The sequence below is a fragment of the Scyliorhinus torazame genome, chromosome 11, assembly GCF_047496885.1.
Source record: "Scyliorhinus torazame isolate Kashiwa2021f chromosome 11, sScyTor2.1, whole genome shotgun sequence".
Taxonomy (NCBI): Eukaryota; Metazoa; Chordata; class Chondrichthyes; order Carcharhiniformes; family Scyliorhinidae; genus Scyliorhinus; species Scyliorhinus torazame.
Window position 1 is genome coordinate 49731359 of NC_092717.1, and position 26670 is coordinate 49758028.

At 43.8% G+C, this 26670-nt stretch overlaps 1 protein-coding gene across 1 annotated transcript in view; it reads left to right on the plus strand.

The window, feature by feature from the left end:
* pou6f2 (POU class 6 homeobox 2) overlaps positions 1 to 26670 on the plus strand; it is a 953197-nt gene that overhangs the window by 761101 nt on the left and 165426 nt on the right. The window contains exon 6 of the mRNA XM_072467231.1: positions 2159 to 2287. Coding sequence (XP_072323332.1) covers positions 2159 to 2287 — 129 coding nt within the window. The remainder of the gene's footprint in view (positions 1 to 2158; positions 2288 to 26670) is intronic.

A 26670-nucleotide genomic window follows, 5' to 3' on the forward strand; every position in this document is an offset into this window, starting at 1 on the left:
TGCTGGTGGTATTTTATCGAAGCCTGAACCAGAAGTTTGTCCGCAGTTGGAATTTCTTGGCCAATCTGTGGAGAATGGTTTTTGTGATACAAGAACATCAAAGCTCCAACACATTAACCCAATGCACCAACTGTTGGCTAAAATATTCTATATTAGAGAAACCATCTATAATTCATCAGTGTGCTATATAACGGGAAAGGCGAATACAAAGTTACGTAATGAATTTGATGTTAATTTAATAAAGCTAAAAAAAGTATTTGCAATGCAAGTTGCATGTTATAGAGCAAAAAGCCTTGTTGCATACATTTAGTAACTCTCAGGAGCCTCCTGTTGAGATGATTAAAAGCCTCCGAAAGGCTTTAGTGTATTATAGAAATGAACTTGTGCCCTTCTGAGTACTAAATTTCCTGACAGCTTCCAAAATACACACACATTTTCTTGTCTGAAAAGAGTTGTCTGTAAATTTTTAATGTGAAATCGTATAAAGCAGAAGAGAAAATTGAAAAGCCTTCTTTTGTTTGTTGTATTATTGAGCAAAATGTCTGAAATAACATTTAACTTCCTTTTTCACATCATGCCCAAAGCAATGCAAGGTAACTGTGAAGTCTTTTGAATAGTTCCAGCACTTAAGTACGAATGCCACCTTGAGGATGCTAAAATATGTTCTTAATAATTAAGATCATGGGCAGCATGGTAGCATTGTGGATAGCACAATTGCTTCACAGCTCCAGGGTCCCAGGTTCGATTCCGGCTTGGGTCACTGTCTGTGCGGAGTCTGCACATCCTCCCCGTGTGTGTGTGGGTTTCCTCCGGGTGCTCCGGTTTCCTCCCACAGTCCAAAGATGTGCAGATTAGGTGGATTGGCCATGCTAAATTGCCCTTCGTGTCCAAAATTGCCCTTAGTGTTGGGTGGGGTTACTGGGTTATGGGGATAGGGTGGAGGTGTTGACCTTGGGTGGGGTGCTCTTTCCAAGAGCCGGTACAGACTCGATGGGCCGAATGGCCTCCTTCTGCACTGTTAATTCTATGATCTATGATCTATGAACATAGATTTGAGGCATTTAAACTTTTCAGCAAAAAATGCATAATTGATGCCACTGAAGTTGGAGCATATCCTTCAAATCAAGGTCTTACATCAGCTATAAACCTCATTAGTCCTTGTACCACCAAAGAGTTGCCATAATTCAGAGTCAAAGTAGTTTGCGGGTTTTGACAGGTCAGGCCACTACAGTGTGTTAGTATTTTAATTCCCCATGTTGTCAAAGCTGTGTGACCTGTCACATGATCGCCTTTGGAGAAGAAGTGCAAATAAAACCTTAAGTTTCTACACAAGAGTAAACAAATCAGCTTTCAAACTCTCAGAACACTGAGAAAAAGGAAATGAAAGAATGCAAGGAATACAATATAATAATAATAATAATTTGTATTGTCACAAGTAGGCGTACATTTACATTGCAATGAAGTTACTGTGAAAAGCCCCTAGCTGCCACATTCCGGTTCGGGACCACAGAGGGAGAATTCAGAATGTCCAAATTACCTAACAGCACGTTGTTTGGGACTTGTGGGAGGAAATCAGAGCACGCAGAGGAAACCCACGCCTCCACCCTATCCCCATAACCCAGTAACCCCACCTGGACACTGAGGGCAATTTAGCAAGGCCAATCCACCTAACCCACACATCGTTGGACTGTGGGAGGAAACCGGAGCACCCGGAGGAAACCCACGCAGACACAGGGAGAATGTGCAAACTCCACACAGACAGTGACCCAGGTCGGGAATCGAACCTGGGACCCTGGAGCTGTGAAGGAACAGTGCTACCCACTGTGCTATCGTGCTACCGACAAATAGGATTGATTGTTGTTGGTGGTTTCCAATGCTCCAGACTTCCAGTTCTTTAAATACATCTTCAAATCTTCAACTTTGATTTTATGAATGAAATTATCATAAATATAACTGAAAAAGAAGGTAAATTTATTTGGGACATTTATATTTTTGGTTGGAAATGACAGAGTTGATTAAGCTCAATTGTAAAATGAATGCAAAGAACGCCAAATTTTAGAAATGGAACCTGGTGTGAAATCCACATTGAAACCACAGTTACACTGAGATTCCTTTACATCACGTTACAGACTAATGACATTGCCATTGCTTTTTTCAGCTGGTCAATAACCCTTTGGCAAGTCAAGCAGCTGCAATGGGTTCCATAGCTGGTTCTCAGGCCTTCAACACAGCCCTCTCCAGCCTGCAAGGGATGACTTCTCAACTCGTGACAAACGCACAAGGCCAGGTTAGTCTACGTATTATTTGTTGGTTACGCACAAAAGAAGCAATGCTGGTTATGTTAAACAATCTCTGCTTTCGCATGAAACACAATTTCCTAGCAGAGCCAAAGGAACAAAGGAGTCTATTTTGGAGAGTGCGTGTGAAAGCATCCATGTTGATTTATTTTGTGATCATTAGATATAAAGAACATAGAAAGATAATATTGTGATTTTGCCCCATTTGATTTTGGTAGTTATTTCAGTATTTAAAAAAATATTGGTACATACACATATACATATATAATATATATAAAGATGTGTGTGTCTTTTGAGAAAGATCTAATATAAGCAAAGATATACCTTGAGCAACAGTAAATTGCTGGCCTTGTCATATTTATTGGGCAGATTTAGAATTGCACCATCAGTACTCAGAGAGTTGAACGATGAACCTTGTCAATGTAGAGCCTGATCTAATGAATCATCCAATCTCAGGGGCACATAACAGATATTATAGGACGATTGTCTCAACAGCATGCCAACCATGCCATCTTGTTGTAACCTGAACCTTTAATCTATATTAATTTCTGTTGGGAAGCTATTCAAAAGTGATTTTACTGTGTTTGCATGATCTGTTTAGAACAATTGAGCAGTGGTTTGTAGCCTGTGGCCTGTGGTTCATTTTAGAGGGAGTTGTTGCTTTGCACTGACACCTTTAATTTTATAAGGTCCAAAATGCGCATCAATCATTTAGGATGGCATATTTTGCAGGTTTTGCGTTTGTTTTCCAAAGCAAGCAGAACCCTGAAGTATTCACCAGTAATTGTTAGAACACCATCTCCTAGAGGGTGAAACACTGATGGCTCGATCCCTCAACTCTTGTGTGAAAGAGAAGACAGTTTTTTGAGGTAGTTATTTAGTCGCAGCCCTCGGATTTTGTTCCAAAAGATTGCTCTCTGCCATTGTCTGTGCATCTGACTAAAGATGCAAAAGAAATTAATTCCTCGCACGGCACTCGCACAATTCAGGTAGAATGTAATAGAAACAAGATATTGTATCAGGGTTGCCAGATATTGTACTAAGGTTGCCAGATTCTGGGATATGCTTGCAGATTCTGAGCATATTTCATAGAATTAAGAGCACTTAAGGCCATTCAGTCTATGCTGGCATTTTTCTCCACACGAGCCTATTTCACCTGGTCTTTCTATTCCTTTCTCCCTCTTGTACTTTTCTAACTTGAAGGATTTATGTCATTCACCTCAACTACTCCCATGTACTGACAAGATCTACATTCTAACCACTCGCTGGGTAAAGATATTTTTCTTGCACTTGGTACTGGATTTACTGGCGGTATCTTGTATTAATGGCCCCTCATTTTGGGCTCACCCACAAGTTGAAACATTTTCTCCACACCAACTTTATCAAACCCTTTCATAATTTTAAAGATCTCTATTAGGTCCCCACTCACTCTTGCCTTTTTCTAGAATATTAAAGACTATTCAGTATTTCCTAACAGTTGTATCATTTCTGGTGTTACTCTTGTGAAACATTTTTCACTTTCTCTGGTATCCTGATACCCCTTTCATAACATAAAGGCCACAACTGTACACAGTATTTCAAGTGTGGTATAATCAAGACTCTGCACAAATTCACCATAATTTCCCTGCTTTTCAATTCTATTCTTCGGGAAATATATCCCACTGCCTTGTTTGTATTTATTATGGACTTGTCCGCTTGCTTTACTACTGATAATGATTTGTAAATTTTTTCCTATGAATTCCTTTCCTCCAACATCCCATTTAGACTTTAGAGGAAGTTTTAACCACAATGAAATGGATGAATTGAGGCTGTTTTTAAAAAAAATTAAAGTCTCAAACTCAATTCCAACCCGACGCATCTGTCGTATTATTCACATTGGGGTAACACGGACTGCAACTGGATGCAGTTGCACTGTAAAGCATACACCAAGCTGAGACGTTGGTTCAAAACAATTTATTGAACTTCTTTAACAATGCACACAGCTTGCTGTGGGTTGACACTCTACTAATCTAAGTGTACTAACTCTAACTAACTAGACCAGACTAGCTCTGATCCACATGTAGAAGGTGCTAACTGATATATACACCCTGACTGTCATTACAGTTGTCACCAGTGGAAAGAGACGGAGTGCTGATGCCTCATGTGTTTTATAGTAGGAAGCCCCCTCTAGTGTTCTGTCTGGTGATTGGTTGTGTTCTGTCCTGTGTGTTGATTGGCTAACCTGGGTGTCTGTCACTGCCTGTCTTTACCTCATGATGTGCATGGGTGCATATTATGACATCCCCCCTTTTTAAAAAAAAATTTGTCGGTTGCTTCAAGCATATACGACATATATATACAGATATGACTATTTACAGCAAATGGCGAGTGAATGCATATGTACATGGAATGTGTCTAGCGTGCAGATACAGAACCATATGTACAACAAAAAAAAATTGTCTATAAGTCTAATCTCTGGGGCTGGCGTTGGATCCTTGTCGATCGCCTGAGAGGTGGAGGTGGGGACGACGCCACCTTGACAGGTGGGATTGCAGCCAAATTGGTGGCCTCATGGAGCGAGGTGTCCGGAGAAGGCATAACGACAGCTGGAAAAGTGCGATTCGGTGGTGGGCAGGCAAGTTTGCGTAGTGCCCTTCTGTTGTGCCTGCTAATGGAGCCATCGGCCATGCGAACCACGAACGACCTGGGAGCAGCCTGTCGAACAACTACAGCTGGAGATGACCAGCCTCCACCAGGCAACTTGATGCGAAATGCATCTTCCGGAGAGAGCACAGGTAGCATGAGCATCGTATGTCAGCTTTTGCCGGTTTCTGAGTTGCTGCACCTTTTGCAGCACTGGTAGGTGATCCAGGTCTGGTAAATGAATGGCCGGAACAGTCGTCCACATGTCTCGATTCATCAGGAGTTGTGCCGGAGACATACCGGTGGACCGAGGGGTTGCCCTATACACCAGCAGCGCAAGGTTAAAGTCAGAAGCCGAGTCCGCAGCCTTGCAGAGCAGTTGCTTCACGATATGGACCCCTTTCTCAACCTTCCCTTTAGATTGCGGGTAATGCGGGCTTGAGGAATGTCCTTGAACTGATACAGCTTCGCGAAGTTGGACCACTCTTGGCTGTAGAAGCACGGACCGTTGTCGCTCATGACCGTGAGCGGAATACCATGCCTGGCAAATGTCTCCTTGCAGGCCTTCATGACTGTCCTTGATGTGAGGTCGGACAGTTTCACCATTTCTGGGTAACTCGAAAAGTAGTCAATGATGAGCACATAGTCATGCCCATTGGCATTAAAAAGGTTGATTTCCACCTTAGACCAGGGAGAGGTCACGATCTCATGTTGCTGGAGTGTTTCTTTGGACTGAGCAGGCTGGAAACGCTGGCAGGCTGCACAATTGGGGACCATGTTGGATATGTCCTGGTTGATCCCAGGCCAATAGACAGCCTGCCAGGCCCTGCGCCTACACTTTTCAACACCTAGGTGTCCCTCGTGGATCTGTTTGAGCACTAAGCTCTGCAGACTGTGAGGAATAACGATACGATCTAGCTTGAGGAGGATCCCCTCGACGACTGTCAGGTCGTCCTTCACATTAAAGAACTGGGGGCATTGCTCTTTCTGCCAACCATTTGCAAGGTGATGCATGACCCGCTGCAGAAGGGGGTCCTTGGCAGTCTCTTCTCGAATGTTGATCACTCTTACATCTGAGGCCGGGAGGATGCTCGCACACTGTGCCTCAATTTGACGGATGAAGTCGACCTGTTCACAGGGCAAGGTGATGGCGCGCTACAGGGCATCCGCAATGATTAGCTCCTTGCCCGGTGTGTATACCAATTCGAAACCATACCTGCGGAGTCGAAGGAGAATGCGCTGAAGCCTAGGCGTCATGTCATTCAAGCCCTTGTGAATGATATGGACTAAGGGTCTGTGGTCAGTCTCTACTGTGAAGGTTGATAGACCGTAGACGTAGTCATGGAACTTTACAATGCTGGTTAGGAGGCCCAGGCACTCTTTTTCTATCTGAGCATACCTCTGCTCAGTGGGAGTCATGGCCCTTGACGAATAGGCTGTTCAGGGGCTGTTTAGCACAGGGCTAAATCGCTGGCTTTGAAAGCAGACCAAGGCAGGCCAGCAGCACGGTTCAATTCCCGTAACAGCCTCCCCGAACAGGCGCCGGAATGTGGTGACTTGGGGCTTTTCACAGTAACTTCATTGAAGCCTACTTGTGACAATAAGCGATTTTCATTCATTTCATTTCATTTTTCATTTCATAGGCCACTGGAGCCCAGGACGAGGAGTCATCCTTCTGGAGGAGCACCGCACCAACACCGGCCTGACTGGCGTCCGTGGAGATTTTTGTCACCCTCTCTGGGTCAAAAAACGCTAGTACCGGAGCAGTGGTGAGCTTTGCCTTTAACTCGAGCCACTCTGCTTGATGTGTGGGTAACCACTGGAATGCAGTGGACTTCTTCACCAGATGCCTGAAAGCCTTGGTGTGTGATGCGAGGTTGGGAATGAACATTTCCAAGAAGTTAACCATACCGAGGAAGCGTAGTACCGCCTTTTTGTCTTCCGGGGTCTTCATGGCGTTGATGGCCTTGACCTTGTCCGAATCTGGTCGCACGCCCTGCTGGGATATCTGGTCGCCCAAAAACTTGATTGATGACATGCCAAAGGAGCACTTGGCCTTGTTCAACTTGAGGCTGTTTGCATGGATGCGCCGAAAGACTTGTTTGAGACGAGATATGTGTTCCTCTGGGGTCGTGGACCATATGATTACATCATTGACATAGACCCGCACACCCTCAGTGCACTCCAGCATCTGTTCCATGCTCCTGTGAAAGATTTCAGAGGCTGAAACAGTACCGAACGGCATGCGGTTGTAACAGTACCTTCCGAAAGGTGTATTAAACATGCAGAGCTTCCCGTTGGTCTCGTCCCGTTGTATCTGCCAGAAACCACGCGATGCATGTCGCTTCGTGAAGAATTTGGCGTGTGCCATTTCACTGGTTAGCTCCACCCGCTTCGGGATCGGGTAGTGTTCCCGCATTATGTTCCGGTTAAGATCTTTGGGATCTATACATATGCGCAATTCTCCTGAGGGCTTCTTCACACAGACCATCGAGCTGACCCAGTCAGTCGGTTCCGTCACTTTAGAGATTATACCCTAGTCTTGGATCTCCTGCAGCTGCACCTTTTAACGGTCCTTCAGAGGAGCCGGCACCCGGCGTGGTGCATGGATCACAGGCGTGGCATCAGGCCTGAGTAAGATTTTGTAGTGGTACGGCAGCATGCCCATCCCACTGAACACATCCGGGTATTGTGACAGGATTTTGTCAATGTCAGCCTGAAGATTCATATTGGCAGAGGACATGGCATGTACGCACTGGACGAGATTGAGTAGCTTGCATGCATGGGCACCAAGCAGGGAAGCCTTGTCAGGCTTGACGATTTTGAATCGCAGTGTGGCTTTGATGGCCTTGTTGGAGACATGTAGGTGACAAGGCCCTAACGCAGTAATGGCATTGCCATTATAATCAAGAAGCTGGCAGGCCGGCGGAAGAATCTTTGGTTGCCTTTTGATGCGACCAAGATCTGCTTGTGATATGAGATTGGCTGAAGCACCAGTGTCCAGCTTGAACCGGATGCTGTATTGGTTAACGTGTACGACAGCACGCCATTCGTCCACAGAATCCACGTTGAGGTTAGATAGGCGTGTTGCTGAATTTGAGGAGGCCTTGTCACCTGTAGCAATGATGCCCACATGATATGGGGAGTCCAGGCAGTCATCCTCTGGATCCGTGGTGCTACCAGGATCAGAATCCAGCAGCCCTTGCTGCACACTTCGAACGCGTTTGCGTTGGAACTGGGATCGCTGGCCCATGACCGATGGTGCAGACCTGCACAAGGCTGCATAATGTCCAGGCTTCCCACAATTTAAACATCGCCTGCCTCTTGCAGGGCATTGCCTCTTTAAAAGTGGGCGGTGCCGCAGTTCGGGCACGTCGTAACGCTCCATGCGTCGTCGCACATGCGCAGTGCGGTCAGCCGCCATTCGCACCTGCGAAGTGTGGTCTTCGGCTGCTTTGTTCTCCCGTCCGTGGTGCACATGTGTGGGACCCCGGGAAAAGCGCACAAAATGGCCGCCTTCATCGCTGCTAAGGCGCCGCATTCGGGCGATGGCCTGTACACTCTCTGCCTCGTGGGAGGCAAGTTGGTCCTGTTCTGACGATTTAAGGCGGGAGTAGCGACTTTTCGCCTGTTCATGCATTTTGCACGTCTCAATGGTGTCAGGGTCAATTTTACACGTCTCAGGGTCATGTTTTTTATTTTTAGGAGCTGTTCCCCAGGGCATCGGAGTGGACCCCAAACACGATCTGATCCCTGATGAGGGAATCAGCGGTGTCACCGTAGTTGCAGGACTGCGCTAATATACGGAGATGAGTTAGAAAGGATTGGAAAGGCTCATCCTTACCCTGAAGGCTTGCTGGAAGACATGGCGCTCAAAGCTCTCGTTCGTTTCGACTTCACAGTGACTGTCGAATTGGGCTAAAACGGTCTGGAACTTGGTCTTGTCCTCGCCGTCGGCAAAAGTGAGCGAATTGAAGATTTGGATGGCTTGGTCCCCCGCAGTCGATAGGAGCTGCGCGATTTTTCTGGCATCGGACGCATCCCGCGCTTTTAGTTATTTAGGTTATTTAATGGAGGCAGTGAAGTGGCCAGAGACCCACTTCGCCTCTTTTCAGGAACAATCACCAAATTGAGTGTCAGTCAGGCACTTAAATGGGCATCGCTGGGCCTTCACTGTGTTAATGAACACTAGGGCGGAAGTCCTAACCATTTCATTTCTTCATTGCTTGGCAGTGCTCCTGAGGAATTAGTGGCTGCTACTGGCACAACACCCACCTGAGGCCTAGGATTACCAATGGACCCAGGCGCATGATTAATGGCCGGAGAAAAGGGTTGCAGAATGAACTTTGCGGGAATGGGGGAGTGGATGTTCGCAGCAAGGGTAGGGTGTGAGCTCTCAGTGGGCACTCCTTCCTGATGCCAAGTCTTTCAATCAGGCGCTTGAGTGATTGAATGAGGGACCCCCCCCCCCTTCACGAGCGCTCAAACAACCCCATTAGGGTATGTTTTTTGAGTTTTCTGCATGGCTAGTCCCCACACATTGCTAGGTGACTACCAGTGACAGAGGAATGAGGCTCTGAAGTGGGAAATAAATGCCCACTTAAGGCCTCAATTGGCCACAGAATGGCAAGGCCATTCACGGGCCTTCCCACTACATACTTAATATGAGCAGGATCCCCACCAGCCACACCCCACCTGATTCTAAATTCCCCCACCGGGTGTTCCTCCCCCCCGCAACTAAACTCACCACGTGGAACGGCATTAAATTCCACCCAGAGTCTTACATGCCAAGGTTTATGTCACCTTCATTTTCCACAAAATGCAGCATTTCGCACTAATCTGTATCGACATTAATTTGCTAATTTACAGACATCTTCTTAACTCTATCTCCAATTTGGAGTCGTCCACAAATTTTCAAATTGTAAATGGTAAACTTCCAGCCTTCCACCAATTTGAGTAACTACCTTAAACAACTACTTCCCATTTTCTGTTTTGTAACCAGTTTGCTAGCTTCTGCTACCAATTGCTTAGCTCCACATATTCTATCTTGACTTCCAAAAGGCCTTTGATAAGGTGCCTCACGGGAGACTGCTGAGTAAAATAAGGGCCCATGGTATTCGAGGCAAGGTACTAACATGGATTGACGATTGGCTGTCAGGCAGAAGGCAGAGAGTTGGGATAAAAGGTTCTTTTTCGGAATGGCAACCGGTGACGAGTGGTGTCCCGCAGGGTTCAGTGTTGGGGCCACAGCTGTTCTCTTTATATATTAACGATCTAGATGACGGGACTGAGGGCATTCTGGCTAAGTTTGCCGATGATACGAAGATAGGTGGAGGGGCAGGTAGTATGGAGGAGGTGGGGAGGCTTCAGAAAGATTTAGACAGTTTAGGAGAGTGGTCCAAGAAATGGCTGATGATATTCAACGTGGGCAAGTGCGAGGTCTTGCACTTTGGAAAAAAGAATAGAGGCATGGACTATTTTCTAAACGGTGACAAAATTCATAATGCTGAAGTGCAAAGGGACTTGGGAGTCCTAGTCCAGGATTCTCTAAAGGTAAACTTGCAGGTTGAGTCCGTAATTAAGAAAGCAAATGCAATGTTGTCATTCATCTCAAGAGGCTTGGAATATAAAAGCAGGGATGTACTTCTGAAGCTTTATAAAGCATTAGTTAGGCCCCATTTAGAATACTGTGAGCAATTTTGGGCCCCACACCTCAGGAAGGACATACTGGCACTGGAGCGGGTCCAGTGGAGATTCACACGGATGATCCCGGGAATGGTAGGCCTAACATACGATGAACGTCTGAGGATCCTGGGATTATATTCATTGGAGTTTAGGAGGTTGAGGGGAGATCTAATAGAAACTTACAAGATAATGAATGGCTTAGATAGGGTGGATGTAGGGAAGTTGTTTCCATTAACAGGGGAGACTAGGACCCGGGAGCACAGCCTTAGAATAAAAGGGAGTCACTTTAGAACAGAGATGAGGAGAAATTTCTTCAGCCAGAGAGTGGTGGGTCTGTGGAATTCATTGCCACAGAGGGCGGTGGAGGCCGGGACGTTGAGTGTCTTTAAGACAGAAGTTGATAAATTCTTGATTTCTCGAGGAATTAAGGGCTATGGAGAGAGAGCGGGTAAATGGAGTTGAAATCAGCCATGATTGAATGGTGGAGTGGACTCGATGGGCCGAATGGCCTTACTTCCACTCCTATGTCTTATGGTCTTATTCTTAGCCAATTCATGAATTTAGTATATGGTAAAATCAACAATATTACTTGTACAACATTACACTTGTCTATTCTTCTTAAGTTCTTTGCTGTAAGCACGTTTTTGACGTTTATTTGTTAAATGTCGGCAAAGTGCGATGACGCTTTTATTGTGGGTAGGGCAAGGAGGCAGGCCCTGGGCGGGATTCTCCGTCTCGCCGCACCCGTTTTCTGGTATGGCGCACTCTCGCCGGCAGCGGGATTCTCTGTGCCGGCAGCCGGCCAATGGAGTTTCCCATTGTGGGCACCCCGACGCCGCCGGGAAATCTGCAGACTTGAGTGCACTGCCAGTGAAACGAAGGATCGCGCCAACAGAGAATCCAGCCCCCTGAGTCTACCTAAACCCTAACTGGACTTGAACCCCATGCTGTTGCTGTTGTCTGATCCACACAATAGCCATCCCGCCAACTGAGGTGTTTGGCTTCCCATGCTCATCTCTTCTTCCTATAAATAGCAGAAGTCCTGGCTTGCCAATGATACAATTCCTTTCAATAAGCTAGGAGTCCCAGCCTGAAACTGGTAAAGGTACCAGGCTTGATTTGTCAGATATTGAGCTTGATTGCCACATCCCAGACTATAGTTGAGAGAACTAGACTAGCATTGCCAGATGTGGGGCTGCCTAATACAAAGATATGATTGCCATGCGTAAGTTTTCACCAGTACAGACAGTTTTTTGTTTCTTCAGATTGATGCTGGTTAAAGTTTAGACAATAATTCAATTTTTGTTGTTTTTTGCTAAAATGCTGCAATAATCAATGGCAAAACCTGCCGAATTGAATAACACGTATATCTAGTGCCAGAAAAGGTGCAAGTCAGACCATAGTGGGTGTGGTAGGCTATATTAGGGGTATCGCAGTACCTAGGTGGGATGTACCTTATACTGTAGTATGAGTGGTAGAACCTGCCTGCTGGTTCCGCCCAGCAGGCGGAGCATAAGAGTCTGTGTTTCACCCACAGCAGTCATTCTGTACCGGAACTGCTGGGGTAACTACTTACTCATTAAAGCCTTCAATTGGACTACAATCTCGCATCAGTAGTGATTGATCGTGCATCAGTGGGTGACTGTAAACTAGGTTTATCAGCCATGGAAGTGCATGAAACGGCCAGAGCAAGGAAAGAAATTAAGGGCCATGTGTTACAGCAAGAAGCCAGTCTGGTAAGTAGGTCTGATGGAATCTCTCAGGTGGTGAATGAAGCTTGGGCCTTGTTTAGATTGGAAGGGATAGAGGGAGTCAGGATCCTACAAGGTGAAGAATCAAAAACTGATTAGCATTAGGAAGGTTAAGGACAGAAGCTGATATTTAGGATCCATTGGTAATTTGATTCTAGGTCATGATGCCAATAAAAAGATATTTAAAGGCCAGAGAGTGTGGTAAAAAAACGGGATTGTGAAATTGGGATTGGGTATGATAGCAAAATGGATGATGACAAATCAACAGTATGCCAATTTTCTGTTCCATTCATCAAGTGAGGTGATCTCTAGGCTAGGAGTCCAAAATCAAGTCAATCGTGACCACATAATTCAAGTAGCTTTAGTTTATTACCTGTGGCATGTAAAGAAGAAATTAGGGAAATTAGCTTGTAGCTTAGAAATAACTCGTTTAGCCAGATGGCATTTGTGAGAAGTCAATAAGAATGTGTCCTTCTCAAGGGGGTAACTGTAAGAAATTATAGTTTTAATAGTCCTAGAATCAGGAAGCATAGAATTATGAACCCCAGCAGAAGACTGTTTCTCTTTCCCTCTCTCTTTCTGAAGAAACAGTTCTGAACAACCATGGAGAAAGATAATAACCAATGAGAATGTTGCTTTCAGGGCACTCCGGGTAAAGACCTCTAGGTTGACATTCCTGAGTTGATAAGATGTGCCTTTTATCTGTACAGGTGTCTGACAGGAGTTAAGAAATTACTCCCAGAGTGAGATATGCTGAAAACTGATATCAAGGCAAAGTGAAGGATAGGGAGGGTTTACCTTTAATACCTGTCCTTCAGCCCTTGATTAGATGAGATTGAACAAGTGATTGACACGGGATAAACCACCAGCCCCTAGAAATAAGGTATATTGAAAGGTGCTCAGGAGAGCAGTGGGGATCCTTCTTCAGATGGAGAAAGACCAGTGAAGAGCTGCCTAACATTTTGGCTGGAGAGCTAAAGGTTCCCACCACCAGCGACAGAGATTGACACACTCTACATCATCTATACATTCACCCTCTGGGGCCAGTAAACTGTTCTCACCTGCCACAGGTCATATACTTTACTGTTTATTCAGCTTATGCCCCATTTATTTAGCTGATGCTTCTTAATAAACTAATTTATGAGCTCAAACCCCCTTGTTGTGTAATCTGTGACTCCCGAACGCAAATCGTCCACCTTCCTCCAATCCAAGTAACAACTATTCCTCACTACTCACTGTTTCCTGTCCTTTAGCTGACTTTGTATCCATGCTGTTGCAGCCCTCTTTGTTCCATGCTTGGCTGACAAGCCAAGTGTGGCACTTTGGGGCGGCACAGTGGTTCAATTCCAACTTTGGGTGACTGCCTGTGCGGAGTCTGCACGTTCTCCCTGTGTCTGCGTGGGTTTCCTCTGGGTTCTCTGGTTTCATCCCACAGTCCAAAGATGTGAAGGTGAGGTGGATTGGTCATGCTAAATTGCCTCTTAGTGTCCAAAAGGTTAGGTGGGGTTTGGGGGATAGGGTTGGGGTGTAGGCCTAGCTGGGGTGCTCTTTTGGAGGGTCGGTGCCAATTCAAAGGGCCAAATGGCCTCCTGCACTGTAGGGATTCTATGAAATACCTTTTAGAAGCCCATATATATTACATCATAAACAGACGTCTATGCAGGCGTCCCTTTATAAATCCACAACCATTCAATTGACTGTTAATTTAGCTCTGGATTATCATTTCAAAGAGTGTTCCCATTACCGTGGTTAAATTGAATGGCCTATAATTACTGGGTTAATCCTTATACCCTCTTCCAAACAAAGGTGCATCATTTACATGATACAGAACTCTGACAACATCCCTGTACTTAAGAAGGATAGGAAGTCTATGGCTAGTGTCTCCACAGTTTCCACCCGTACTTTCCTCAGCTTCCTAGCATACATTCCTTCCAGTCCTGGTGACCTACCTACTTTAATTACAGCTTACCTTTCCAATAGCACCTGTTTATCAATTTTTAGCCCATCTAATGACTCAACAACCTCCCCTTTCACTATGACTTTGGAAGCCCCTTCCTTGGTGAAGACAGATGTAAAATATTCATATAGTACCTCATTCATGCCCTCTGCCTCCATGTGTACATCTCTTTTTTTTTGTCCCAAAGCAGCCCCGTCTTTCCTTTAATAACTCTTTTACTGTTTCAAGGGCTATTGAAAACTTTTGGATTCCATTTTGCATTAGCTACCAGTCTCTTCTCATCATCGTCATTTAGGTCAACGGAAAAGAAAATCGAGCAAACAAGACTGCTGTGTTGCTCTGTCTTGTTTTTCTCTAACACCCAAGATCAATTTCACTCTCCTGTGTTCAAATTGATAGCAACACATTTTAAATAATCAATAAATAAAAGACCTGTATCTCTATAGCACCTTTTATAGCACTGGAGACCTCAAATCACAGTATGGCTTTAAGTGCAGTCACTGTTGTAATGTTGGACATGCATCAGCCAGTTTGTACACAGCAAGTTTGTGCAATGAAATATGTGGTAGTGACCAAATAATTGTGATGTTGATTCAGAGATAAATATTCACCAGGACGCTGGGAATAACTATCTTGCTCCTCTTTGCAATTGTTGTCATCATCAGCAGCACCCTTTCATTCACATAAGATGGTGGACATGCAGCAAATCCATTGGGTTATGGTTTAATATGATGCACGTTTGCTGATGGCTGAAGAGACCATCCCATGAGAGGCAGGTTAGAATCTTAGAATAGAATCCTTACAGTGCAGAAGGACCCCATTCGGCCCATCGCGTCTGCGCCGGCCCTTGGAAAGAGCACTCAGCTTAAGCTCATGCCTCCACCCTACCCTGAAACCCAGTAACCCCACCTAACCTTTTGGACACTAAGGGGCAATTTTGCATGGCTGACCCACCTAACCTGCACATCTTTGGACTGTGGGAGGAAACCGGAGCACCCGGAGGAAACCCACGCAGACAGGGGGAGAACGTGCAGACTCCGCACAGAAAGTGACCCAAGACCAGAATTAAACCTGGATCCCTGGAGCTGTGCCACCGCGGTTATCAGGTGTTGTGGATTGTTGTTTTCAGTGTTTGGTGCCTGTTATCAAACTGATCGTCATGGCATGCCGGCCAAAAAATTATATTAGCATTTCCTTCTATCGTTAGATAGTGTCTCCAAGCTGTGAAAATCAATGTTCAGGGCCTTCACATCAAGCTTGCAAGCATTTTTGAAGTGGTGCTTTGGGCGTCCTGCAGGTCTTCTGGTCCCACCTAAACCATAATATAGAAAATTCTTGGACATGCATCCATTCTCAATCCTGCAAATGTGCACGATTCAGCAAAGTCACTTTTGCCTGGTGAGTGTTAGCATACTTGAAATAGTGCCATAGAATCCTTATGTCCACCTGAAGGGTAGGCAGAGCCTCAGTTTGACACTGTATCTGAAATACTGCACTGGCGTGTCAGCTCTGATTTTGTGTTAAGTGCTGAATGGGGCATGAATCTACGACCTTCTGGCTTAGAGGTGAGGATGCTACTAACTGAGCCATGGCTAACAAACCACTGCTATAGTTCAGTCAATAGGTTTGCAACACGCATCCATGGAATTTATTCATGCAATTCAATCCGTAATTAATTATTTAAGTAGCCAATAAATTGACTATTTATTGAAATCAGCTAGTGTTGTGAATACTGTTAAAACCAAGTCAGGATAACAACTATTTTAAAATTCAGTCAGAAACGTATTCAATTATTGAAGGCATTCAGTATTTCCTTTGTTCATCCAATTATTTTAGAAATTTGCTCAACAATTAAATGTAGTCAGTATGGCAATTATTATAATGCCTATTCTTTTTTCCACCCTGAAGAAATACACAGAACTTACAACCATGTCAATATTATATGCTGGCACAGTTTTTTGCCTTAACCATTAAAACCCTGAAATGAGATTCCACAGCCTCACAACTAACTGTGCAAAGGAGATTCTTCTGTTATCTGTTCTGAATCTCATGCATTTAATCTTTTAGCAATGGCCTCTTCCTCTTGGCACCTCCATTACCGGAAACAGTCCGCTTCTATGTATCAAATCCCATTCTTTCATAATTTTTTTAAATTACAATTACAATTACTATTTACAGTGCAGAAGGAGGCCATCTGGCCTATCGAGTCTGCACTGGCCTTTGGAAAGAGCACCCTACCTAAGCCCACACCCCCACCCTACCCAGTCACCCCACCTCCCCTTTTTTTGGACACTAAGGGCAATTTAGTATGGCCAATCCACCTAATGGGCACATCTTTGGACTGTGGGAGGAAACCGGAGCACCCGTAGGAAACCCACATAGGTACGGGGTGAACGTGCAGACTTCGCACAGACAGTAACCCAAGCCGGGAATTTAACCTGGGACCCTGGAGCTGTGAAGCAGCAGTGCGAACCACTGCGCTATCGTGCCGTCCAATGTGAAACATTATATTCATACTAAACATTAATCTTTTAAACTCTGCTTACCTGGTGGAAATTGATGAACAATTAAATTCACCCAATTAACACCCACAAACCGGATTGATGTTTAAGGTGTCCAGTGACAAACATTGGGGATCCTTCTTCAAATGTGTAGATCGACTTCTCTGATGTCATTGGGCACTGTAATGACTTAGGCCAGGCCTTTGAGATTGACCCAATCAGGAACCCCTTTCTCTGTATATAACAGGGAATGTCAAATCCTCTGCACTCCCGGTGTAGACAGCAAGCTGAATGCACCTGGTTGTTCGGCTGTTGGTTTTGTAAATAAGGAATTCTGGTGAAGGGACTTCTGCCTCCGTGGATTTATTACAGGCTCCCACTGCAATGTAACTCAGAACTGAAGAATGCTACCATAGATTTCCCCTAATCTGAACCTGGTCACAAGAGGGACATGAAGGGACAGTTTTACGATCCCAGACCAGATCCCAACAGTGGCGAGGATACTGGACAGAAACCCCAGTATTTAATTTTAATTTTGTAAGAGTGTGGAGATAGGAAACCTCGCTTCAGGAGTGATTATATGAAGAAATAGGGATAGATCTGAAAACAAACTTTATTACTAGCATAGTATTAAAATACCTTTAACATCACACAAGGAAATACCTTACAATTACCACTTAAACAATGCTAACCCTTAACTGCTATCTTTATTCCCATTCAAACAACAAAACCACCTCCCATCCCAATCCACTTTTAAAGGCAGTTAGCACTCAGGAATACTTCCTTGACAGAGATGTCTGGATACTCTACTTTGAGAAAGACAGATCTTTTGACTGCTTTAAAGAAAGAGACCTGACCCTGTCAGAATAATGCAGAAGCTCTTGCTGAAATCTTCAAAATCTGCCTTCGTAGCTAGACTTCCAGCTCACAACTAAAACTCTGACCCTTCACACCTGACTGCTTCAACTATTTTCTCCTATTAACTTCATCATCTTACTAACTGAACACACTGGGCTGAATTCTCTGCCGCCAAGATGCTGCTTTTTGCCGGCAGCCCGGGGGTTTCCCGACGGAGTGGGGCTGCCCCACAATGGGAAACTCCATTGACCAGCTGGCAAAATGGAGACTCCCGACGGCGTGATGACCCATAATCTGGTGCGGCGGGTTGGAGAATCCCGTCCAATGTCTCTAATTAAATACTCCACAGGGAGCCCTCTTAATATAAACAAAAGTCTATTAGCCCAAACCTTTACAGTGCTTTAATTGCACCTCTGGCTCCCAAAAAACTGAGTTGTCTTGCAAACTAGGATTTTTAAAAACACTACTGCAGTAGTTATACACACACTAACCAGCGTTTAACCCTTCCTGTGCCAGGAACATGTAATACGCTGGATTCTCCAATTCTGAGACTAAGTGCTGACGCCGGCGTGGGAACTGTGGCATTTTACGACCGAAAAAGTGTCGCAAAACAGCCACCGATCCTCCGTCTGGTGGGGGCTAGCAGGCATGCAGCATAGAGCACCCGGCTCTAGCTGCAGATACAGCCGGAGAATTTCCGGGTCTGTGGCTGCACATGCGCACAGCGGCAGCCGGCAGCGGCCGTGTCATGCAACATGGCTCCGGCCGCGTGCGGACTCGGCCTGCCAAATAGTGACCCCTTTGGCCAGGCGTGCCACCCCCTGGACCACCTCCACCAGTGTCCCCAGTCCCTGCCAATGCCCCCCCCCCTGCCCGCGGACCGGCTCCCTCCTGACTGTGGCGGTGCTGGACTTAGTCTGCAGTCGCCACACCGAGTTCCCTAAAATAAATACCTCACGCGACCGAATCCGTCAGGAACTTAGCCTATCTGGGGCGGGGTATTGTAGAGTACGCCGTTTTGGAAAGGGCGGAGCATCACAAAAGTGGTGCTGCCCCAGATTTCGGCACCAATGTGGATTCTCCGGCCGATCGTCGAACGCGACTTTGGCGTCGGAGACCAGAGAATCCCACCCAAGATGTCTGAAATTTCTCCATTCATCACAGACAGTGAGAGGTGATCTTTTGCTCTTTGTGGTGGGAGGAGAGGTAGGAGCACTTCCCACATTCCATTCCACAAGACGCTCCCAGGCTTCCATTCTTCATATTTTTCTGCATAGGAGGCCAAATCTTTCAGTGCAGGAGGTTGACCAGCAAAATATTAATGAAGGGATTAAAAATAGTCCAAGCAATTTGACAACATCTGGACCAATCCTTGCACAAACATTTCCGGCAGGGCTCACTGGATAGAGATAAAGAGTGGAAACCCTAAGCTAATGTTTTTCAAACTTTGTTTTTCCGGCAACCCACTTTTACAAAATGGCCAGTTCTTGTGACGCACGCCACGTTCACAATAGATTCTCCATAGTTACTTTTAAAAATGTCACCTTCATTGTTAGCACTTCTGTATTGTTAAATGTAAAAATTGTAGATAAGAATATATTTTCTATTTTTCTTGTATTATGGGCCAGGGTTTAAAGAACACCAAAGTATATCATGAAGTTCACCTGACCCTCAACTTTGAATAGAGTTTGATTATGGGGAGCACAAGGGCCCACTTTACAGGTGTGATGCAACAGAGATCTAAAGTAATTTTCAACAAAAACAATGTTTATTCTATGAATCCAGTTATTATTTTATAAACACACATGTAAACATTTTATCAACTACCAACACTGATACTCCCCACAGATACAATACTCTGTAGGTAATCCTGAATAACTTTCCTAACAAATGCATAAGTCAAAACCCTTATTAACAAAGACAACAGGTTTGCATTCCTTACAGAAACGGGTATTACTTTGAAATCATCAAGTGATCTGGAGACATTCTTTAGAGGGAGGGAGACCCAAAATACATCTCCTTGGTTTGAATGCAGCTTTCCAACTGAAAACAAAACTAAAACTCAGCTACAAAACAGCTTCCAACTCAAAACAAAAGTAAAAAGCAGAGCGAGAGACCAGCTCCACCCACTCACTGACATCACTGCAGCCACTTGAGAAGAGAAACATTTCTTAAAGTGACATTCCCATGACACCTCCAGACAAGAAAAAAAAACCATCAACTTTAAGATGGTTTCAGTTTTTACCTTTTCACTTTCTTTTAAATAACATTGACAGTAAATATACTTTTTGTTTTAACAAAACAAAACATGCAAACATTTATAATAACATAGTCCCTTTTAGTTCTTCTTCCTGCACCAAACCTGCTTCTCTTCATCACATTTGTGACAAAGCATCGGCTATCACGTTTTCTCGTCCGGCCACATGTATTATTTTTTAATGAAATGACTGTAACAATAAACTCCATCGAAACTGTCTTGCATTGTTGTTCCAGAATTGCTCCAAAAATGTCAATGGATTACGATCAGTTTATATAATTGTTTCAGGCAGATTGCTGGTAATATAAATTTGAAAATGTTGCAAAGCCAGCACCAAGCTTAAAGTCTCCGTATCAATCGTTTAAATCTTCTTCTGCTGCATATTTAATATCTTCGAAAGATAACCAATTTAGACCATTCTAGTCCTTCGTTATCTTCTTGTAAAAGCACCGCACCTACACTCACATCGCTCACATCAACAGCCACTTTGAATGGTTTTGTAAAATTTGGGATGGCTAACACAGGAGCAGTGGTTAACACAGCCTTCAGGCCATCAAATGCCTGTTGACACTCCGCTAGCCACTGAAATTTGCAACGCTTCTTTAGCAAGTCCATCAGTGGAGCGACAACACTGCTAAAATTCAGCACAAATTTCCGGTAAAATCCACTCATGCCAAGAAATCGCATTATTTCCCTTCATGTCGAGAATATTGGAAACTCCCCAATAACTTTTGTTTTCCCATCCCATGGGACATTCGACCCTGTCCGATTGTATGGCTGAGGAAAGTGACTTGGGCTTTTCCAAATCCACTTTTGGCTAGGTTTACCACCAAACCCGCCTCCTGACGTCGATCAAATAACTCCATCAGATGCTTCAAATGTTCTTTCCATGTCTGACTAAGAATGACCAGTTAGCGATGTATACAGCACAATTGGGTAATGCTGAAACGACTTTCTTAGTTAACCATTGAAATGTGGCTGAAGCATTTTTCATGCCAAATGGCATAACGTTGAATTGGAATAAACCATCTGGAGTCACAAAAGCTGAAATCTCCTTCACCCTTTCGGATAAAGGTACCTGCCAGTAATCTTTAAGTAAATCCAGTTTGGAAATAAAAGCTGACTGTCTCACCTTCTCAATGCAATCCTCCAAACGTGGGATAGGATAGGAGTCGGTTCTTGTAACTGAATTAACCTTTCTGTAGTCCATACACAACCATTGGGTACCGTCCGGTTTCAGTACCATCACTATGGGTGAGCTCCATTGGCTGCAACTCACTTCAATTATGCCATTTTTAAGCATACTTTCAATTTCCTTGTTAACCTGTGCCAATTTTAAAGGGTTAAGTCAATATGGATGTTGTTTAATTGGAACAGCAGTTCCCCATCTACATCAGGTATAGTCATTTTAGTACTTCCCAGCTTATCTTCACAAACTTGCCCATGTGATATCAATAACTCTTTCAGGTCAGTTTGATTTTCCTCTGGAAGGTAACTCAACAATGTATCCCAATTTTTAAGAACATCCTCGTTTTCCAATTTAATTTGAGGGATGTCAAATTCAAGTCATCTGGCTTTGGTTCTTCACTGTGAGTTAGAATCATTAAAACCCCCTCCATTTGCTCTCCTTCCTGTACAAAGTACCTTTTAAGCATATTCACATGACACACGGTGAGTTTTCCTTCTATCTGGCGTTCTTACCACATAATTCACCTCACTTAATTTCCTTTCAATCTGATAAGGTCCACAAAACCTTGCTTTTAAAGGTTCACCTACCACTGGTAAGAATACTAAAACTTTATCTCCACTGGCAAAACTACGAATTTTGGCTTTCTTGTCCGCTACCCATTTCATCACATGTTGTGCAATCTTTAAATGTTGTCTAGCCAATTCCCCTGTTCTATTTATTTGTTCCCTAAAATTTAACACATAATCCAATAATGTAAGTTCCGACTGTTCACTCACCAATTTTTCCCCAATCTATTTAAGTGGTCTTCTTACCTTATGACCAAGGTTTAGTTCAAAAGGACTAAATTTGGTTGACTCATTAGGTGCATCCCTAATTGCAAACAGTACGAATGGAATTCCTTTATCCCAATCCTCTGGATAATCTTGACAATAAGCCCCCAACATTGTCTTTAATGTCTGATGCCACCTTTCTAACGCTCCCTGCGATTCTGGATGGTACACAGTTGATTTAAATTGTTTTATTCCTAAACTATCCACAACTTCTTTGAATAACCTTGAGGTAAAACTTGATCCTTGATCCGGTTGTATTTCTGTGGGTAGTCCATATCTAGTAAAACATTTAAGTAACTCCTCCACAATCTTTCTAGCTGCAATATTGCATACTGGAATGGCCCCTGGAAACCTAGTAGACACATCCATTATAGCCAAAAGATATTGATTCCCACTTTTTGTTTTAGGAAGAGGTCCTACGCAATCAATTAAGACCTTTGTAAAAGGTTCCTCAAATGCTAGAATGGGTATTGAGGGCGCAGGTTTTATCGCTGCTTGAGGTTTCCCTATCACTTGACATGTGTGACATGATCAACAAAATTTAACTACATCTTTATGTAGTCCAGGCCAATAAAAATGTTTTTGGATTTTAGCTTGAGTTTTCCTTAACCCCAAATTACCTCCCACTGGTACCTCATGTGCGACTCGCAACACCTCCTGTCTATACCCTACCGGCAATACCACTTGATGAACTTCTGCCCACTTTTAATCCGCCTGCATATGTAAAGGTCTCCATTTTCTCATCAAGATATCATTTTTACAGGAATAACATTCTGGTATACACCCAGATTCCTCTTCCGTATATGCTTTCTGATACATCTGTTTTATTTCTATATCTCTTTGTTGGAGCTCCACCAATTTTCCTGAACTAAAAATATCCGCCTCATCCTCCACCTGTTCTTGTTCTTTTCCAACCATCTGATCAAAAATCGTTTCTGATAATTGAACTTCAACTTTATCTTCACTCTTTGATTTCTCCTCTTGTCTTAACCTGTGGCTTTAGACCTTGTTACTACACAATCTGGAAAAATCCCAGGATATTTGTCCTTCAACACTTCAGTTGTCTGGTTTTCCACTGGCTTATCAACCACAGTAGGCATCACTCCCACCTGCGATCCAGCTATATCATTACCAAAGATAAACTGTATTCCTGGACAAGATAATTTCTCTATTACTCCTACTACCACTTCACCACTCTTCACTTGACTTTCCAACCTTACCTTAAATAATGGAACACTACTCTTCTCACCCTGAATTCCACATATTACCACCTTTTCTGGCAATATTCCCCCCAAACTACATAACTCCTCATCTCTTACCATCCCGTATCTCTTAAAATTGTGACTTCTTTACCTACTCCTCCTGGTACACATGAGTAAACTTTACCCACACAAGTAAATTCTTTAAAGGGATCTGGCACCTTCTTATCAATCACCTATTGATCAAGTTGTACAATCTTTTGCACCTCCTTTGCTTCGCTTGTGCTTTCCTTTACCTCTTGAACAAATCCCACTGACTTATCCTGTTTTACCACATCAGCCTTCCCAATGCTTTTCTTCAACCACCAACACTGTGACTTTACATGGCCTAGTTTATTACAGTGAAAACATTTGAAACTTTTCATTTCTCTTCCACTCTCCTGGATATCTTTTTAAATCTGAGGTTCACTCTTCTTATTATCTCCCATCATATCTCCTTTACCTTTACCACTTGAGTATTTCTCTTTTCCCCAGTTTCCATCCCTCACAGGCTGAAACTGATGTTGGAAACCAACCTTTGATTTATGAACTAATTCATAATCATCTTCCATTTCTGCTGCTAATCTCGCAGTTTTAACCCTCTTTTCTTCTACATGAGTTCTCACTACATCAGGAATTGAATTTTTAAACTCCTCCAAAAGTATAATTTCTCTGAGAGCTTCATACGTTTGGTCTATTTTCAAAGCCCTTATCCACCTATCAAATTACTCTGTTTGATCCTTTCAAACTCCATGCATGTTTGACCAGGTTCTCTCCTGACATTTCTACACCTTTGTCTGTCGGCTTCAGGCACTAGTTCATATGCACCTAAGATGGATTTTTTCACCTCCTCATACATCCCAGATACCTCCTCTGAGAGTGATGCAAACACTTCAGTAGCCCTACCTACCAGCTTTGTTTGAATCAGTGATACCCACATGTCCTGTGGCCATTTCATTTGTTTAGCTACCTTCTCAAATGAAATGAAAAAGGTTTCTACCTCCTTCTCGTCAAACCTTGGCAATGCTTGGACATATTTAAATTGATCCCCACCAAGCCTTCGACTATGACGCTCTTTCTCTTTATCGTCATCACTATCCTCAAACTGTACGTTTCCCTTTACATCTGCCAATTTTAAACGACTGTCATGTTTCATGGCCATTTTCTGAAGTTAAAACTCTCTCTCTTTTCCCCTTTCCTCTCTCTCTCTTTTTCTTTTCCCCGATCTCTAATTCCCTTTCTCTTTCTTATTGTTCTGCTAGGGCTATTCTTTCCTTTTTCCCTCATTTTGTATTCAAGCTGTTTTAATTCTTTTTCATGTTCAATTTGCTCAATCTGTAACTGAATTTTTGCCATTTCTAATGAGCCAGACTGTATCTCAGGCAATTTTAAATGCTCAGCTACCGCTGTAAGTACCCCTTCTTTTCGTATGCTGTCAGGTAACATTAACTGCAATGTTTTTGCCAAATCTAAAAGCCTTTGTTTAGTCTCTGTTCGTAAGGTACCGCGTGTGACCTTCTCCACCCCAAAAAATGTCTGAGCCGCTGAAAGAGCCATTGTCCACAACACACTCCCTACTTAAACTGGAATATCACACCTGAAAAGCAAACACAAATATGCTCAGCCCTCACTGTCTTTAAGTTCACTCAGCCAACCCAAAGGTAGACTTTTATCCCGGACGAGCCCCTAATTTATTATGGGCCAGGGTTTAGAGAACACCAAAGTATATCATGGAGTCCACCTGACCCACAACTATGAATAGAATTTGGTTATGGGGAGCACAAGGGCCCAAAAAGGTGTATTGCAACAGAGATCTAAAGTATTTTTAAAGAAAAACAATGTTTATTCTATGAATCCAGTTAACATTTTATAAACACACAGTAAACATTTTATCAACTACTAACACTGGTACTCCCCACAGATACATACTTTGTAGGTAACCCTTAATAACTTTCCTCACAGCATGCAGAAGTCAAAACCCTTTTTAACAAAGACAGTAGGTTTGCATTCCTTACAGAAACAGGTATTACTTTCAAATCATCAAGTGATCTGGAGACATTCTTTCAAGGGAGAGAGACCCAAAATACAACTCCTTGGTTTGAATGCAGCTCTCCAATTGAAAACGAAACTAAAACTCAGCTACAAATAAGCTTCCAACTCAAAACGAAAGTAAAAAGCAGAGCAAGAGCCCAGCTCCACCCACACAATGACATCACTGCAGCCACTTGAGAAGACAAACATTTCTTAAAGTGACATTCCCATGACAATTGTCATTTGGAGATCTAAATAACTTGTAACAAAAATCTCTGAATAGAAGCATTTTTTTCCCTGACTGGAATGAATGGAGTTCCCAAACCCACACCGGTCCCCCCAGAGCCAAGTTAAGAATGGGGCAATCATGAATCAGCTTCATAACAATGGACCAATTGAAAGGTGGGGAGATCCCGACAGAAAAACTGGAATTTTCTGCTAAATCTTGTGTGTGGGAGTCCAGTTGCTGACTGGGGTACTTGTGGAAACATATCCCAGTAAGGATTCATTTGGTTTGGGGTGAGAGGTGCCGGTCTGGCAAGAAAGAATGCAAAGCATCACTGGAAACTAACTCTGTGCAAAAGGAGTTCTTCAGGAAAGAAACTTAAAGGGAATTGATTTTTCTTTTAAACGCTTCAGTTTTAGCTGCACGTGCTGACTAACCTGGTTGATCAGCTACTGCAGAAACAGGAGCTGTTGCCGGAGGCTGTGGCGGTGACTGTAACAGTGACCCAGGGAGGCAAGAAAGTCCACGGCACCCCTTCGACATCAGCATGGTACTGCAGCGAGAATTTACCCAGAGAGAAAATAGTAAAAATGGTCAGGCAACATTTGGGGATCATTTTTGGTGACTTTTTGGCGACCCATTTTACACCATCCCACGACCTGCATCTCACTGCTAATATTTCCTGTGTGACAAACCCTATATTAGACCTTGCAGGTGTTTTCATCACTCGTTCATCTTCAGTCAGCTGAATCCAACTTTGGCATCTTTTCTGAAATAATTGACTCCTGCAAAGTGGGGGTTGAAGGGCCACCTCCTCAGGAAGGGATCAGTGTTTTATTCTAATAATGACAGGCTAGTATCTCAGTACCTGGGACTGAAGGCGTCACTGAGTGTCAGCTTTGGTCTCAGATCAAGGTGGTCAACATGTGATACCCTCAAACCCATCCAGAAACAGGACAGCTCACTCAGCCTTCACTGTAATCAGCACAGTAACTCTTAGCATCTAAGAGCGTAGAAGCATGTGCCCCCTTCAGCACTGCGATGAGTTAATCAATATCTCTGTTGAGAGAGATTGACTGGGATGGTGGCCACCCATTTCTAATCTATATGAGTACTAAGCTCTTCAGTTGAAAGTATTGAACCTCTCAGCAAGACAATCACATCCAAACTTGCTGGAAATAACACACGTGCAAAAGATGTCTGGGAAATCTCGCAGAGCTGAAATTCT